This window comes from Hemiscyllium ocellatum, chromosome 24 (genome assembly GCF_020745735.1).
Source record: "Hemiscyllium ocellatum isolate sHemOce1 chromosome 24, sHemOce1.pat.X.cur, whole genome shotgun sequence".
Lineage (NCBI taxonomy): Eukaryota > Metazoa > Chordata > Chondrichthyes > Orectolobiformes > Hemiscylliidae > Hemiscyllium > Hemiscyllium ocellatum.
The window spans coordinates 40,183,257-40,199,894 of NC_083424.1; the positions used below are offsets into that span (position 1 = coordinate 40,183,257).

Consider the following 16,638-nt stretch of genomic DNA (forward strand, 5'->3'; position numbering starts at 1 on the left):
CTCACGTGGAAATTTGTTGCATGGAGAAATGAACGTACTTTGATGAAAGAGGATTGCAATTAATAGTGCTACATAACATGTTCTGATAAACTTATTAGTCAGATTCTCAATTATTTTAAGCTTTATTTGGCCTTTGCTTCATACAATATAATACACCAAAGTAAAATAAATTTAACCCAAGTGAAGTAAGACTATTATTGGGCTGTTCAGTCACGAGGATAGCATGCAGCAAATCATTGGTTCTTCTGGTGACCTGGACAACCTTGCATGGACAGGAAGTGCTACCAGCTGCAGAAATAACTTTTGGTTTCAGCTGGAGTCAATGTGGCACAAGGCCAAGGCTAAGAAAACCGTAAATAGCACAGAGAGGTGCATACACCACAGACTAGAACCAGAAAAGGCATCGGTAAATGCCAGGCAGTCCATCTAAATCATACTGAGTTCCAGCTCATGAATCGCTTTTGAATTATTTTGGAAAACCATTTTGGGTACTGATGTTCGTTCCTCAAAAAAAAACTCAGCCAAGAGTTGAATGCTATAAGCACTTCTGCGCAGGAGTGAAGGAAATGAGCAATTTTGACAGGGGATTCCTGAGTTCAGAAAATGCAATGTGAGGGGAAGAAAAATAAAAGTAGTAATTTTGATAATTTGGAATTGATTGCTAGGATAGTGAAAGCGATCCATCAAATTTCAATTGGGTGAAATATTTGAGAGAGGAACATATGCTGGACAGTGGGGAAAGAACAGAGTGGGTGTAACTGTACAAGTCTTGCATAGGGCAGAAACAGACAGTGGGTTGAGAGGCCTCTTGCTGTTTCGCATTCTTCAATTCCATGCTGGTCAACTGGTCACCAGCATAATCTCATGAACTACATTACATAGTAATAAAACAAAAAACTAGATTAATTCAGAACAGATCTTGCAGCTTGTGGGCAATCTGCAGAATTGTATTTCAATAATACACAATACACCACTTTATTGCCCAGTAAATGGCTCGCTACCATTGATCTTTAAGCCAGCTGATCAACCCTGGATTGGTCAGTACAAGAAAAAGGAAATCACAAGAGTTAACAGGCTACCTGAAAAATGAGATGCCACACAGTGAAACTAAAACCAAATCAAAATTACATAATCCTACAGCATAACAGACCACATATAGAGAGTAACATTAGTTTGTTTAAAAAGCTACCCAATTTATTTCACACCTCAGATTTTTTCCCCATTCACAGTTCTATAAATTTCATCTTCAAGAATGCATCCAATTGCTTTCTCAAAAGATCCTATGGGATCTGATACCATTATCCTTTCAGGTAACATGTTTCAAACCTTAACCCTTCACATTAAGGGATTTCTTATTTCAACTGGAGTTGATTTACCAAATGTTTTATATTGATGAATTCTAATTAACATCATATTTGGCAGAAAAAACCTTGGTCACCTGCTTTGCTCTATTAAACCCTCCCCTGGTTTATGAACCTCTAATCGCTGCTCCAAGGACACCAATCTCAAACCTCTCCAATAGTTCATGCTTAGCACCAGCCATGGAAATCATCTTCTGAACCCTTTTCAAGACCTTAACATACTTAAGTGCAATGGTCAAAAAGGACAATCGATTTAGCATGACCACTTGTGTATTAAATGCCTGGCTTAAAGCCAAATATCTATAAGCTTCTTTTAATTGCCTTATCAATTTGTCCTACTGGTTTTTAAACATACTTGCAGTTTCAGTGATCCTCGCACCACACTGTCCTGCACTCTCCCAAATCCTACACTTCTAGATTACAATGCCTCCCGAAAAGCATCACTTCACATTTCTCAGCATTACAGTAAATTGTTCTGGCAGTTGTCTGCTTATTTTACCTGTCTATGACCACCTCAAATTTGATCCAACTCTATTCAATGTGTCACTTAAGTTGGTATTGTCAACTGTACATTCTGCAAAGTACTTGAAGGAAAGCAATGCTCTTTATGGCAGTGCCAAGAAAACCCCACAGCAGCATTATGCTCTGCCTCGATCTCTGAGCCAAACTTATATCCAAATTTGTTTTAATACCATGCAGTTCAAAGTTTCAAAAACACTGCAATGTTTTTGGCATTTCCCTTTCAACATTCATATCTATGGCATCCCCAGCATCATTTTCCAAAAGTACGGCCTAAAACAACTCAATTACTGCGTTGAATACAAATCCAACAAAAAAAAAGTCATATTAAATCTTTTGAACATGAATTGAAAAGGAACCTTCATTCAATAGTAGTGCTTATTTACCAAAACTTGTTCATCAGTACCTCCAGCAGTTGTAAACCTTCAGGAAAGAACTGAATACCAGCAAAAGAAAGTTGGGTCAAATATTTCCTCTAACTTGCATTCAAATATTTTGGCATCATAATGCAACATTCAATTGGTCTGTTGACTGCTGCTGTGCATCTTCAATTGTTCCTTAGCTAATTCAATTTGCATTCATGATGCTACATAGGTGATTTTCTTTCCACTTACTTACCTGCTGTTCATTTCATCTTTGCTTCACCATTGTTAAGACCTCTCATTTTGACTGGCATATTGCATAAAATCAAGTTTGCCCCAATCAATTCCACAATCCCATCTCTAACAGAATGCCATACAAGAATGGCAATTGCATCGAGTGTCAAGAAACCCAATCACTGCAAGACCAGAAGATTGTCAGAAGCTTATCAGCAGCTGGCCTCCCCTTTCATTTGACTGAACATGTTCGTTACTTATTTGCCCATTATATTCCTAAGTGGACCACAATCACAGAACATAACTTCTGGTGATCAGAGACTGGTCATGGGACATGCGAGAAGATAAGGATTCAGTTAAAGGGGAGCAGAGGTTCTAGGTAGGGCAAATGCAAGTGTGCTAGATTAATTCAACCATGTTAGTTGGTATCCAAAATCCAACATTCTGGGCAATTCTGATTTCAACAAACTTATTCTATAATAGGGTCTATAAAACAGCAGTCCTTTTAGCCCAACTTTTATGTTTTTTCCTACAATCATAGCAACTTCACAGTTTAACATCTTAGTGTTCACATCTTAAGAACTTGCAAAATTTACTATTGAATCAATTGCTAGTATCTTCAGTGCATTCCAGACCATAACTCCTTGTATAAAAACAATTCTCATTTCTCTAGTTATTTCACAGATTACTTTAAAACTCAAAATACTCAACACCAGTTTATAGCCCAACAAATTTACTTGAAGTCACAAGCTTTCAGTCCTGGTGAAGGGGCTATGTGCTAAAAGCTTGAGATTTCAAAGAAGCCTGTTGGACTATAATCTGATTTCTGACTTTGTCCACCCTAGTCCAGCACCTCCACATCAATAAAAGTCATGCCCTGTATTCACCGATTCACTTAGAGAAAACAAGAAACTGCTTCTGTTACCAAGGTTTGTACTGCTTTGAATTCCACCAGCCCCCCTCCCCCTAGCCTTTGCTGGTCCAAAGAGTCTCTCTGCATGACCCAAGTCCATCATCCAGGTTAGCATTCTGGTCAATCTTTTTCTAATCCTCCCATGGGAATATAAACCATATGTTATTTCATTCATAATGTTTTAACTCTTAATCTGCCTCTCAAAAACATTTGTCATTCCTATCAACAATAGGAGGCCCTTTTTACTTATTCTTTTCCACACTTTCTGATAATTTCTGTAGAGTGTTGAGATTATTCTCAACATCAATACATCCTCCTTCCCCTAGGACTATGAAAAAGATACTAGGTGAGTTACATGTAATTCATATAGTAATTAAGTGCCCAGAATTCTGAATTATTAGTGTTCCTCAAACTCACGCAGAAGCTGCCAATTAGTTGATAGTGTCATATTCAGGCACCTGTAGGATTAACTATTTAAACTAGTACTGTTCACCAATTTTACAGTTTTAGAAAGTGGTGTAAACTAATTGTGTTGGGCAATTCAAAAGATACTAGTCTATAGATGAGTTTAAAAAGGTTCTCACTTACAAAATAAACAGCTCCAAAGCTTCCATGCCCAATTTCATGCAAGTCAACAAACAGTTCCTCTGGGTCCTCTTTAAAGAAGAGTTCTGAAATTTCAGGATCTCTTGCTGCCCCTTTACGTGTTGAAGATGGCATTCTTGCCACTCAAAGCCTTGGAATGATCGGTACTGGGATCACAAATTTCACCCTTCATCGACAAATGGCCCTTTAAAGCAGCAACTGTGGGAAAAAAAAAATGTCCTGAACAATAAAGGAGAAATAAAATAGACACTACCACATTCGGGCTTACTTCATTGCTTTTCGTAAAAGCATGTGTTTTTGATCATAGACAAATACATTACATTTGATTTAGAGACTATGAGAACACACTTTTCAGAAAATCTAATAAAAATAAACATCTTGCCCTGTGTTTTAAACAGTTACGTTGTCAGTCACCTGCTTCTAGCAGTATCCATTCAAGAACGGAAGAGTAGTAGGCCATTCAGCCCATCAGATCTGTCATTTAATACAAATCTTAACTAATCAGACAATAGGCCTTTTGACCCACAGTATTCCCACAATCTTTTGCACCACTGATACTCCAAAATACATCAGTCTCCACTTTGAACATACTAAGAGTGAACTTCCCTTCTGGGGTAGAGAACTCCAAAGATTCACCACCCTGAGTTAAAACATTGCTCATCTCAGTCTTAAACAGCATTCGCCTATTTTTAAATTGTCTCCCCAAGCAGGGGAAACATCTTACCTGTCTACCCCTTAAAGGATTTTGTGAATTTCAACAAGATCGCCTCTCATTCTTCAAAAATTGAAGCTTGGTTTGCCCAACTTCTCTTCACAGGCCAAATCCACCGTCTTCAAACAAGTCTGCCAAATGTTTGTTGTGCTCCCTCTACAGCAATTTCTTTAAGAGAAGGAGACCAGAGCTACACAACTACTCCAGGTATAGTATAAACAAGTTCTAATAAAACTACAGTAAAGTGTCACTACTCAAATCTTGCAATATATGCTAACGCTTCATGAGACTTCCCAAATAGCTTACTGCACCTGCATGTTCGCCTTCACTGACTTTTAAAGACACCCAAATCCATTTACACATCTACACTTCTGAACCCCTCAATTTAAAAAGTACTTTCCACCCAGCGCGAATAATTTTTCGTTTTTGAACATTATATTCAAATGCCATGTGCTTACCAAATCCTTAAGCATGCCCAAATTCTCCTGAAAACATTTTACACCTTTATCCAACATTTGTCTGTCTTTGTTTTATCTGCAAATTTGAAGTTATAATATTTGGTCCCCATTTCTAAATAGCTGAGGCCCCCGAAGTACTTATTTTTATGGTACCCAATTCATCAGTTTGCTCCTGTGAATGCAACCCATTAATTCTTACTGCTTTCTTTTTAACTAATCCTTAACCTAAGCCAGTACATTACCGACTGTTCAACGTGCCTTAATCATGCTAACCAACCACCCTGAGGGAAGTTCAAAAGCCTTCTGAAAGTCCAAATATGCCACATATACTAATACCCCTTGATCAATTTTGTTACCATCAAGAAAGCTCAACAAGCTTGGCCAACGATTTTCCATTTGCAAATCAGTGCAAGCGCCCAATCAGATCATTTTTATCCAAATTTCCATTTAACGCATTCTTTATGAAGGATGCTAGAACTTTGCATTCCAACGTTGCAAGGCTAATCGATCAGTGGTTCCCCATTTTCATTCCCTTTCTCTTTTCTTAAATAGTCAGGTAACATTTTCAGGCTGACAAACTGTGGGACACATTACAAAATCTAAGAAATTGTGGAAATTGATCAAAGCATATCATCTCTGAAGCTACTTCCTTTAAAACTCTTGATTATAGACTATCAGGTCCAGCATTCTCTCCAGCTACACCTGTGCAACCACTCTGATCTTCAGCACATTGTGATCAGGATGCCAATGTGGATCACAGCATTGACTACCAGTTTCACAAAATACTGCCACAAAGACCAGAGGTTCATGCAGAAGATAAATTACAAACATTTTTCATGTCCTGGTTTATCAACTTTCAGCCCCATTAATCTTTCTAGTACAATTAATTTCCTTCAATCACATTCTTCCTAGCCACTTGGTCGTCTTATTCCATCAAGTCTTTGAAAGCTTGCTCTGAATAAACACTCCGCTTTTCTGCTATTTTGCTGCTCACCATTCTAAATTCTCCTGACTGCTTTCCATGTCCTGACATTCATCTTAGCTAAACATTTCTTTTAATGTACCTGTAGACATTTTCACAATCTACTTATGTTCTTCGCTAGATTGTATTTCTACTCTATTCATTTCCTCATTAGATTCTTGGTCCTTCGATATATTCTTAAACTTCACAATCCTAACATTTATCACTATTTTTGACCACTAAATTGGCCATCACACGTTTTTGCTTAATCTTGTACAATCTTAACTTTTTGATTAGATTACTGAATTAGATTAGATTACTTACAGTGTGGAAACAGGCCCTTCAGCCCAACAAGTCCACACCGACCCATCGAAGCGCAATCCACCCAGACCCATTTCCTATATTTACCCCTTAACCTAACACTACGGGCAATTTAGCATGGCCAATTTACCTAGCCTGCACATCTTTGGACTGTGCGAGGAAACCGGAGCACCCGGAGGAAACCCACGCAGACACGGGGAGAATGTGCAAACTCCACACAGTCAGTCGCCCGAGTCGGGAATTGAACCCGGGTCTCGGGCGCTGTGAGACAGCAGTGCTAACCACTGTGCCACCGTGCCACCCGTGATCTATCAAGTGTTCTGTTATTGACCCAAGGAGGCCACTTCACACAGTACAAAATCATCTAGGGAAAGAGTGCTGGTACAATGGAAATTCTTGTTCAGTGGATTAAGATCATTTGCAAAAATCTCAGTTTAGATCTTTTAATCTTCCTATCATCTGCAGAAAATCTCCAATCAGATTCTAGGACTTTTTTTTAAAAACGTATTCAGCAAAACATCTTGATTTGTTTAAAATGAGCAATGTCAAGAGGATAACTACTCCACAGAACTTAACTACCATGCAGGGTCATGCCGGGAAACTAGCAATCAACTTGTGAATAAAGTTTTCACTAATGCTATTGAGCAGACACGGAAGCTTCAGTACACTTTGTTTCTTTCTCCAGGAATGGGTTCAGCCACTGTTAGGATATTGTGTGCAATTCTGGCCTCCTTCCTATCAGAAAGATGTTGTAAAACTTGAAAGGCTTCAGAAAAGATTTACAAAGATGTTGCCAGTGTTGGAGGATTTGAGTTATAGGGAGAGGCTGAACAGGGTGGGGCTGTTTATCCTGGAGCGTCAGAGACTGAGAGGTGACCTTATAAAAGGTTTACAAAATTATGAGGGGCACGGATAGGATAAATAGAGAAAGTTTTTTCCCTGTCGTCAGGGAGTCCAGAACTAGAGGGCAAAGGTGTGGGAGAGTGGGGCGGTAGGGGGGAGAGAGAGAGAGAGAGAGAGAGAGAGAGAGAGAGAGAGAGAGAGAGAGAGAGAGAGAGAGAGAGAGAGAGAGAAAGAAAGAAGGAAAGAAAGAAGGAAAGAAAGAAAGAAGGAAAGAAAGAAAGAAGGAAAGAAAGAAAGAAAGAAAGAAAGAGAGAGAGAAGCAGGGACAGATATATGAGACCCCTAAGGGGCAATATTTTCAGAGAGGGTGGTACATGTATGGAATGAGCTGTTAGAGGAAATAGTGGAGCTGTACAATTGCAACATTTCAAAGCCATTTGGATGGATATGTGAACAGGAAGGGTTTGGAGGGATATGGGCTGGGTGCTGGCAGGTGAGACTAGATTAGTTTGGAATATCTGGTCAGCATGGTCGGGTTGGACTGAAGGATCTGTTTCCATGCTGTACATCTCTATGACTATGAAGTAAAGCCACCAACTATTGTCAATTTGCAGGTTTCAGAAGGCAGTAGCACACATTCTGAGTTTTAGCATGGACATAAAAGAGTCACTGTCATACAGCACTGAAACAGACCCTTTGATCCAACTCGTCCAAGCCGACTAGATATCCTCAATTAATCTAGTCCCATTTGCCAACATTTGGCCAATGTTCTTCCAAATTGCACCAGACAGCAGAATTCCCTCTTACAGTTCATTCCATACATACATACACAACTGTGGGAAAATGTTGCCTCTTGGGCCCCTTTAAATCTTTCCCCTCTCATCTTAAACCTATGCCATCTAGCTTTGGATTCCCCTTCCCTAGGGAAAAGACCTTGGCTATTCACCCTAGTATTACTCCTCACTATTTTATAAACCTCTGTAAAAAGGTCACCCCCAGCCTCCAACACTCGACAGAAAATAGCTCCAGCCTATTCAGCCTCTCCCGACAGTTCTAACTCTCAAGCCTGGCAATATCCTTGTAAAGCTTTTCTGCATCCTTTCAGATTTCACAACATCCTTTCTATCAGAAGTCAATACAACATTCCAAAAGTGGCTTAACCAATGCCTTGTACAGCCCATGACATCCCAATTCAGATCCTCCGTGCAATGACCAATAAAGGCAAGCATACCAAATGCAACTCCATTTTCAAGGAACTATGAACCTGCATTCCAAAGTCTTTGTTCAGCAACACTGCCCAGGACCTTACTATTAAGTAAATATGTCCTGCCCAGGATAGCCTTACCAAAATGCAACACTTCACTTTTATCTAAAGTAAACTCCATCTGCTACACCTCAACCCATCTGATCAAGGTCCCATTGTACTCTTCATTATCCACTCCACCACCTATTTTGATGTCATCTGTAAACTTACAACCATTCCTCTATGTTCACATCCAATGCCAATGAGAATTAATAGTTAGACTGTCTCTTATAACCCTAGCCTTTCATTTAATAGTGTAACGTATAGATGAAGAGTGAAATTTTAGCATGTTGAGAAGATTGAGAGATTTTAGTTTGTAATAAAGTCTTACATTCCATTTACTTTCTATAGCTGCATATAGATAGTGGTTCTTGTATACACGTCCCTCTCAATAGCAGCTTTTCCCAGACAGTTGATACTTAAGTGATTCTACTTTGCTGATGTGAATTTGGCCACTTCAGAATGAACAACGTTCCAATGTATATTTAACTTACATGTTCTTGCCCCTGACTTGGATTTGTTTATAATCCCTTTGTAGGCATTTTTGCCCTTCTTGCAGTGTATTTTTGCACCTAATTGAACTCCATGGTGCGGAGGACACACTGGGGCACTGAATAGATTTGAGACAACAGATTTTTAAAATAGTGACGGGTTCAAGGGTTAGGAGAGCAGGCAGCAAATGGGAGTTGGGCCAAGAAAAGATCAGTCACAAACTTTGAGTAATGGAGCAGAATTGAGGGGCTGAATTACCTATAACTGATTCTCATTCTTATGTCATTATTTTCAATCCGCCTCAATTTTCTGTTAACCTCTCAGGTGATATCTAACTGAAAATTTAGATATCCTTCAGTCAACCCATTCTCCCCAACCTGTCTGCTTGCTGCATCCAGCTACTTTTTACGAAATTCAAGAAATGGATTATCTGGAGAATGGGACAAACTTGAAGTCCTCTAACTTGTCTAACACTACTAATTTCCTATGACTGACGATATCTCAAGTTCCTCAATTATCCTGGATAATTGGTCTGGCACAATTTCAGAAGGCAGAGGAGCTGTCTCTCTATGATGGAGAGAGATACAAAATATCATGACCATTATTTCATGCCTACCCTTTTCTTAAACCCCACTATAACCTCTCTTGCCTCCAAGGAATCCACGATTTGTTTTCCAATCTATTCCCTTTTAGATGTTTTTGATGCTCCAACAATTAGCCTTAAGCTTCATTAGCTTTCAAATTCTCTCGGTAAATTTCCTGGTACTTGCAGTCATAGAGACAGATTTATAGCATGGAAACTGATCCTTCTGTCCAACGAATCCATCCGACCAGATATTCTAGACCAATGTAGCCCCATTTGCCAGCAGTTGGCCCACATCCCTCTTAACCCTTCGCATTCATATACCCATTCAGGTGCGTTTTAAAATGTTATAATTGTACCAGCCTCCACCACTTTGGGTAGCTCTATACATGCACCACCCTCAGCCTGGAAAAAATATCCCTTCAGGTCCCTTTTTAATCTTTCTCCCCCTTAGCCCTAAACCCGCTCGTTCTGGACACCTCCAACCTAGAAAAAAAATGTAGGATAAAATATACAATCTATGCACCTCAATTTTCTACATCTCTCAGGTGACCCCTTAGCCTCCAACACTCGAGGGAAAAGAGCTCAAGCTTATTCAATGTCTCCCTGTAGCTCAAACCCTCCAATCCTGGCAACATCCTTGTATATCTTCTGAACCCTTTCAAGCTTCACAACATCTTCCCGATCAGAATTACACACAATGTTCTAGAACTGGCCTAACCAATGTCCTGTATACCCGCAACATGGCCCCCCAACTCCTGTACTCAATACTCTAACCAATGAAGGAAAACATACCAAACGCCTTCTTCACTGGACTATCTACTGACAACTCTACTTTCAAGGAACAATGAACCTACAGTTCAAGGTCTCTGTTCAGAAACATTCCCCAGGGACCTTACATATAGAAGATCTGCTGATTTGTCTTTCCAAAATGCAGCACCTCACATTTATCTAAATTAGACTCCATTTACCACTCCTCTGCTCATTGGCCCATCTGATCAAGATCCCATTGTACTGATGTAACCTGCTTTACTGTCCACCTCCAATTTTTCTTTGCCAAATTCCAAACCTTTTCAATCCTCAATTTGATTGCTTTTTAGCTATATTAAGCATCTTCCTGTAATCAAATCTTGAGCACAGATGAGATCATTTTTTTCCCAATGGTCTATTCTTCAAACAGAAGTAGTATCTATTGTGATAACATTAAATTAATTTGCCATTTCATCACACTATGATAATCTACTTTTTTTCTATCTACCTTAGCCAAATTGCCCCTCATACCTTGTTTTCTCCACTCAGACCCAAATTCAGAAGTTTTGAATTTTCGGAAGTAATTCTCAAACTCAATATGAAGTTTATATTATAATCAATTTCCTGAAGGCACCATTATCAAGTTATTAATTAATTCTAGTTTGCACTGACTTGTTTCCACACTATATTCATCTGCAAATTAATGTTTACATATTCCACAATATCTTTTGCACAATTACTTCAAATTTGCTTTACCCAGTCCATAAGATAGGACAAATCAAACGATTACTGCATAAACTGTCATAAATGCCTCTAATTTCTTAATCTTCAGTTCTTTCTACTCTAAAATGGCTTTTAATGGGGTTATAAACTACTTCCACTTGTGTTTTCTGTCACTTGTTTTTTGTTTAAAATCCACTTGACCGATTTCTCAGTTTGCGTTTCCAAGATACTATTCCATCCTGAGATCACCTCACCTTCTACCATTTGCCTCCCTAACTAAAGATCAAATATCCTGGACTTTCATTTCCATCTTGGTGACCATGTAACATGTCAGTAATGCCTACCAGCTCATACCTACTATGATAGTAATTCATCTCTTTCATTGAGAATGTTTTACATGTACAGGTAGTGGGTTTAGTTTCATTATTTAATTTTTTTTCCCCATCACTTTGAAAGCCTTTGAAGGTGAAAGACAATGTGGTAAAAAGAATAGATCACGTATTAGAATAAATGGACAGAGGTAGTACTAGAATAGGCAATAGTTAAGATATTAGGTAGGTTCAGCACAAAAGGACATTTAATCAAAATGAGTTACTGAACATATTTGCAAACACAATGCAGTAAAAAAATTGAAATACAGACATGGATATTGTGCCAACAACAGCAACCTCACTCAAAAGGGAGAACTGTGTATTAAATATGAAGAGAGCGGTATTCAGGAACAATAAATTGCTGATTGACCAAATATAAAGAATGAGTTATTTTCGGCACACAAATGGTCAAACTAAACTGTGGCTTGAACATAAATCTACACTGAATCTTTTAAATGTAAGTAGAACCAGAAATAATGTAAATTTGAAACAATTAACTGACATTAACCTTGATAGGTCTGCTTCTCAGCTTTATGAAGTGAAAGTTCACTGGTCCATACAAGCCTCAACCTGCTTATCAGTAAAAGGATAAATTTAATTACTAGTTGATTCTAGATTGATAAGACTTTTGTTGGTACCACATGACAGGGCAGCAAAAACAATGTGGATGAGTTGAATATTTCTTGTTGATTTGCTTTTTTAAAAATGTTCCTACTAAATAGCTTTTCTTTGGTTGAAGTAGATACACTACTTTAACAAAAAAGCAATAGCCAAATATATTTAAAGTGGAATAAAATAGAGCAGAATGTGCACAACTATTTTTGGGCAGCACAAGTTTTATTAGCACACATTCAATCATGTAGCCAGTGTTGCAACAAAGAAATGGGAAGTTCTAAGTTCAATTTCTGGTCTTGCATACTGCAATAGTTAGACTCCTGGATGTAGGTTTGCTTGCTGAGCTGGAAGGTTCATGATCAGATGTTTAGTCACTGTACTAGGTAACATCTTCAGTGAGCCTCTGGACAAAGCATTGCTGATATAAACATATAAATAGAAAGCAGGAATCATCAGCAATGCTTCATGCGGAGGCTCACTGAAGATGTTAGCTAGTAGTGACAAAACATCTGAACATGAACCTTCCAGCTCGGCAAGCAAATTTACAACCAGAACCTAATCTGAGCTACAAATCTTGTCAAAACTCGCTAATTAGACTTCTATCTCAAACTAGCATCGCCCATCAATCTTTGGTTAGCAAGAGTAATACTACATCTCGAGCAAGATTTTGATCTTGCTGAGAGAATGAAAATAAGACTACAATCAAAATTCTGCTTTGTCCTCCAACTTCTTTTAATACACATGCACCACAGGAATAAAAAAAGTTTCCATTCAGCAGCATACCTCAAAATAAAAATGGTCAAATTTCAACTCTACCAGTGTAGTCATTGCAATTTGCTTGGGCAATTAATATATTTAACAATATTTCCACCATATACTACATGAATGCTGATGCTGCTGTCTGGATGGAATTTCACATTGGCCCCAAGGTGCCATATGTCCTGTGGGAGCCTGTGCCCTACAACCTGAGCTGCCTCTAGGAGTCTTCGTTTTGCCCCTTGTAGGGACATGAAACAGTGGGCCCTGTACCAACTGCTGCTGCACACCATCCACCTCTCCTACCTCATCCACTGCCCAGACACGCTTTGGCATGCCCATTTGCCACCAGGTGGTGGGGATCCACAGAGGAGGGCTCTCTACACAGGAGTCCTCTCCTTTTCACTTGGGGATCTGGGGTGGAGGGTGCTGCACGCAGCAGTCCCCTGTAACCACAGATTTCAGTGGTTCATGGACTCCCAGCCCAACTACTTTTTCTGTGGTACTGTGGAGTCCTTGGACCATGTATAAAATGGGTGTGGGCATTTGCATTCCCTTTTTGATTTTCTTAAAAATGTTTTTCTGTTTTTGGTTGCATTTCAGACCCATGTTCCTTATCTTTGGGCACCTGGTGCAGGTGAGGGTAGGTCGGAGGACCTCCTCTTGGGTCTACTCCTGGGCCTGGTCAAACTGGCCATAAACAGGTCCAGGCAACGGGACGTGGAGGGGGGTTGCTAGGGCCGATTGCCTACCCCTCTTCCGTGGTTATGTCAGAGCCCGTGTATCCCTGGAGAAGGAGCACACGATGTTGACCAACATTGAGATTGTCAGGGAAAGGTGAGCACTCTAGGGAGTGTATTACTTCCCCCTCCAAGTCTATTTTGATTTAATCCCTGCCCTCCCCTTCATTATTTGATCATGAGAAGGGCACTGTTGATCTCTGGCCATATGGGTGTCTCCTTTCTTCCTGGTGGTGGAATATAAATAAAGATTTACAGACTTATTTTATCACTGTGTCCAAACATCTGCATACACACACAACATGGGTGCTGGGGAACAATAAGTACTACCGCTGGTACTGTGGAGGAAAAGAGCTGCCTCTGAGGGAGCTGGAAAAAACAAAAGCACTGATGCTGCTAATCCATGGAAAGTTGTAGCATTAATGGAAGATAGTGGCAGAGTGGACTTGGGCAGCCACTGAACTCAAATTGGTATCACCCAGAGTCTGAAGCTAAGGCACTAGGGACATCAGTTCAAATCTCAACTGCAGCTATTGGGATGTAAATTCTGACACTGAAAACTAGCATTAGTAATGACGTGAAACTGTCATTACAAATAAAGGAAAAAAAAAATCTGGTTCTTGAACATGCTTTAGGGAAGGGAATTTGCTATTCTCGCCTGATCTGGCCTACATGCTACAACGGACCTACAGCAATGTAGTTGACCCTTAATGGGCAGCACAGTGGTTAGCCCTGCTGCCTCACAGCGCCAGGAACCCAGGTTCAATTCCTGCCTTGGGTGACTGTGCAAACTCCATACAGTCATTCTCTGTGTCTGCGTGGATTTCCTCCTATAATCCAAAGATGCGCAAGTTAGGTGAATTGGTCATGCTAATCTGCCCATAGTGAGGGATGAATATGAGGAATGAGTCTGGGTGGGTTACTCTTTGGAGTGTAGGTATGGACTTGTTGGGCCAAGGGGCCTGTCTCCATACTGTCGGGAATCTAATCTAACCTAAAGGCCCACTGAAATGGTCTAGTGACCAACTCAGATAAAAAGCGGTTACAATGAGCAACAAGCACTAGCCTTTATCAACACACCTCATGAAAAAGAAAAGTTCCATATTTTTCAAAAACTGAAAAATAATCCAACTGACATCCTTTCTATTCTATTCTTAAATTATTAAGTTCAACTTTGTCTAAAAAGTAAAACTTATGGCTTTACTTAAAGCTAATCAATATTGCTAGGTGTGAGGTTGTATTAGGTTTGTGTTTTTTTAAAAAAAAGAACCAATTTTAAAACATTTGTGAAAATCTTGCTTGGGTCATTTCCAATGATTTTATCATTGTCACCATCAGTTTAATACACAAATATGTAATGGTTAGAAGACAAGTAGATGCCTGAACAAATAACTATATCTAGTTTGAAAACAAGAAATATACAAAAAATTCTACAATAGTCTGTTTTTTGTAGTGTACTTTAAATATGGTTTGAATATTTAGTACTGCAGTCTCAATTAGCTAGAATTTGTCTCCAATTGGTAGCATCTAATCAGTGTGGGAATTAATTTGAAACCATGGTTTGTATGATTTTCTTCTGTAAAGAAATGCCTGTGGGCATAAATAATCACATCATCTGTGCAAAAATTGCACATAAAATTGGTCAGTACACTTTCAGAGATTAGGGCTGAAACACTGGGGTCTAAGATACAGACATTAAAGATCAACTTCAACAATGTAATGTCAAATTTTTTGAACTCATAAGGTTGCTCACCTTTCACTATCAGAAAAATACTCTTAAGCAGTCAAACATACCTTCAAAAATAATTCACCGAAGCGACTTGTTCCCTATCAGGACTTTATTGTGTATTTCTTGGATAGTTGCTGTTCTTGGATCTTGCAGTTCACACAAAAGGTACCTGAATTAATTTAAAAATGAATAAATTAATCTTAAAACTGTCTGTAGCTTCTGACATCCCTTTATATGCTTACATTTAATCATTGGAGAAGCAATGACTATAGATTGACGACTGACTACGTACAGCAGAGATATCTAAACAATTTTAGTACATTACACACAATTCCAAGTAATAGGAAAGGAAGGTATGCAGAAACTGCAGATTAAAACACTTTCAAAAATGTGAAATGGACACAGAATGAAACACAACCAGTTCTTCCACATGCTAGTGGTATGGAATTTTCCCTCCTCCAATTACTTTTGGGTATCTTGCTAAACACTCCCTGATCTAAACAAAATCAGGCCCATTCTAGTCATGACCTAGTCTGGAATGCAGGCTTGCTTGCTGTTAAAAATAAATAAATACAAAAATACTTTTATTAATTAGCCCAGGATTAAAACAATACAAAAGGTGGTATTGTGGATTCAGAGCATAGTTAACATTGTTTAAAAATGTCAGAGTGAGAAAAGAACCTCAGTGGTGCTGTGGACGTTTGTTTGGTGAAAACTGCTAACCATAAATAATTTTCAGAAGTTATCTGAAAATTAAATTCATAGTGACATTAAAGGAGATTTAAGAATGGCCAAGAAATGTTAGTCTTGTGACAACACAATATTAAACAAAATTTGAGAAACTTGCTCATCTCAAAACATCACAGCTTATGGTTCTAGTTCATAGAGTCAGTTGTGACAACACACGTGTGTAATATTTTTAGACAACACGGTAAGGAGTTTTAATGAGAGGTTAAGCTTTCAGCTTTATTCAAAATACACTTGTAAAACTTGACTGACACAGGACAAGTTATAAAGCTTTGTTAAATCTATTCTAGCAAATTGAGACTCTCAGTTAGTTTATTCTTAGAAAGCCAAGACAATGGCTTTCATTCACAATTCCCAATTCCCATCCCCAGCACAATTTGGATTTGAATTCAGTTTAGGAATGTGGACGGGATGGAGGAAGTCTTCTGTGTTTGCAACAATTTAGTAAAAGTAAAATAATCAGATTATGAGAGATAAAAAAAAAGAACTGAATACTGTGAACGAGTTACAGGGTTTAAAACATCCAATTCATTTTCAGA

General features: G+C 38.8%; 1 protein-coding gene across 7 annotated transcripts in view; it reads right to left on the reverse strand.

Annotated features, from left to right (window-relative positions):
* The window catches only part of taok3a (TAO kinase 3a), a 114,835-nt gene that overhangs the window by 80,811 nt on the left and 17,386 nt on the right, over positions 1-16,638 (reverse strand). For 6 of the 7 annotated variants that reach the window (XM_060843710.1, XM_060843706.1, XM_060843712.1 and 3 more), the window contains 2 exons: positions 15,418-15,521; positions 3,978-4,193 (listed from right to left, as the gene is read on the reverse strand). In XM_060843710.1, the coding sequence (XP_060699693.1) occupies positions 3,978-4,109 (132 nt within the window). In that variant the 5' untranslated portion in view covers positions 4,110-4,193; positions 15,418-15,521. Of the gene's footprint in view, positions 1-3,977; positions 4,194-4,719; positions 4,876-15,417; positions 15,522-16,638 lie in introns of all 7 variants that reach the window. The other variant, XM_060843711.1, reaches the window with a different exon arrangement.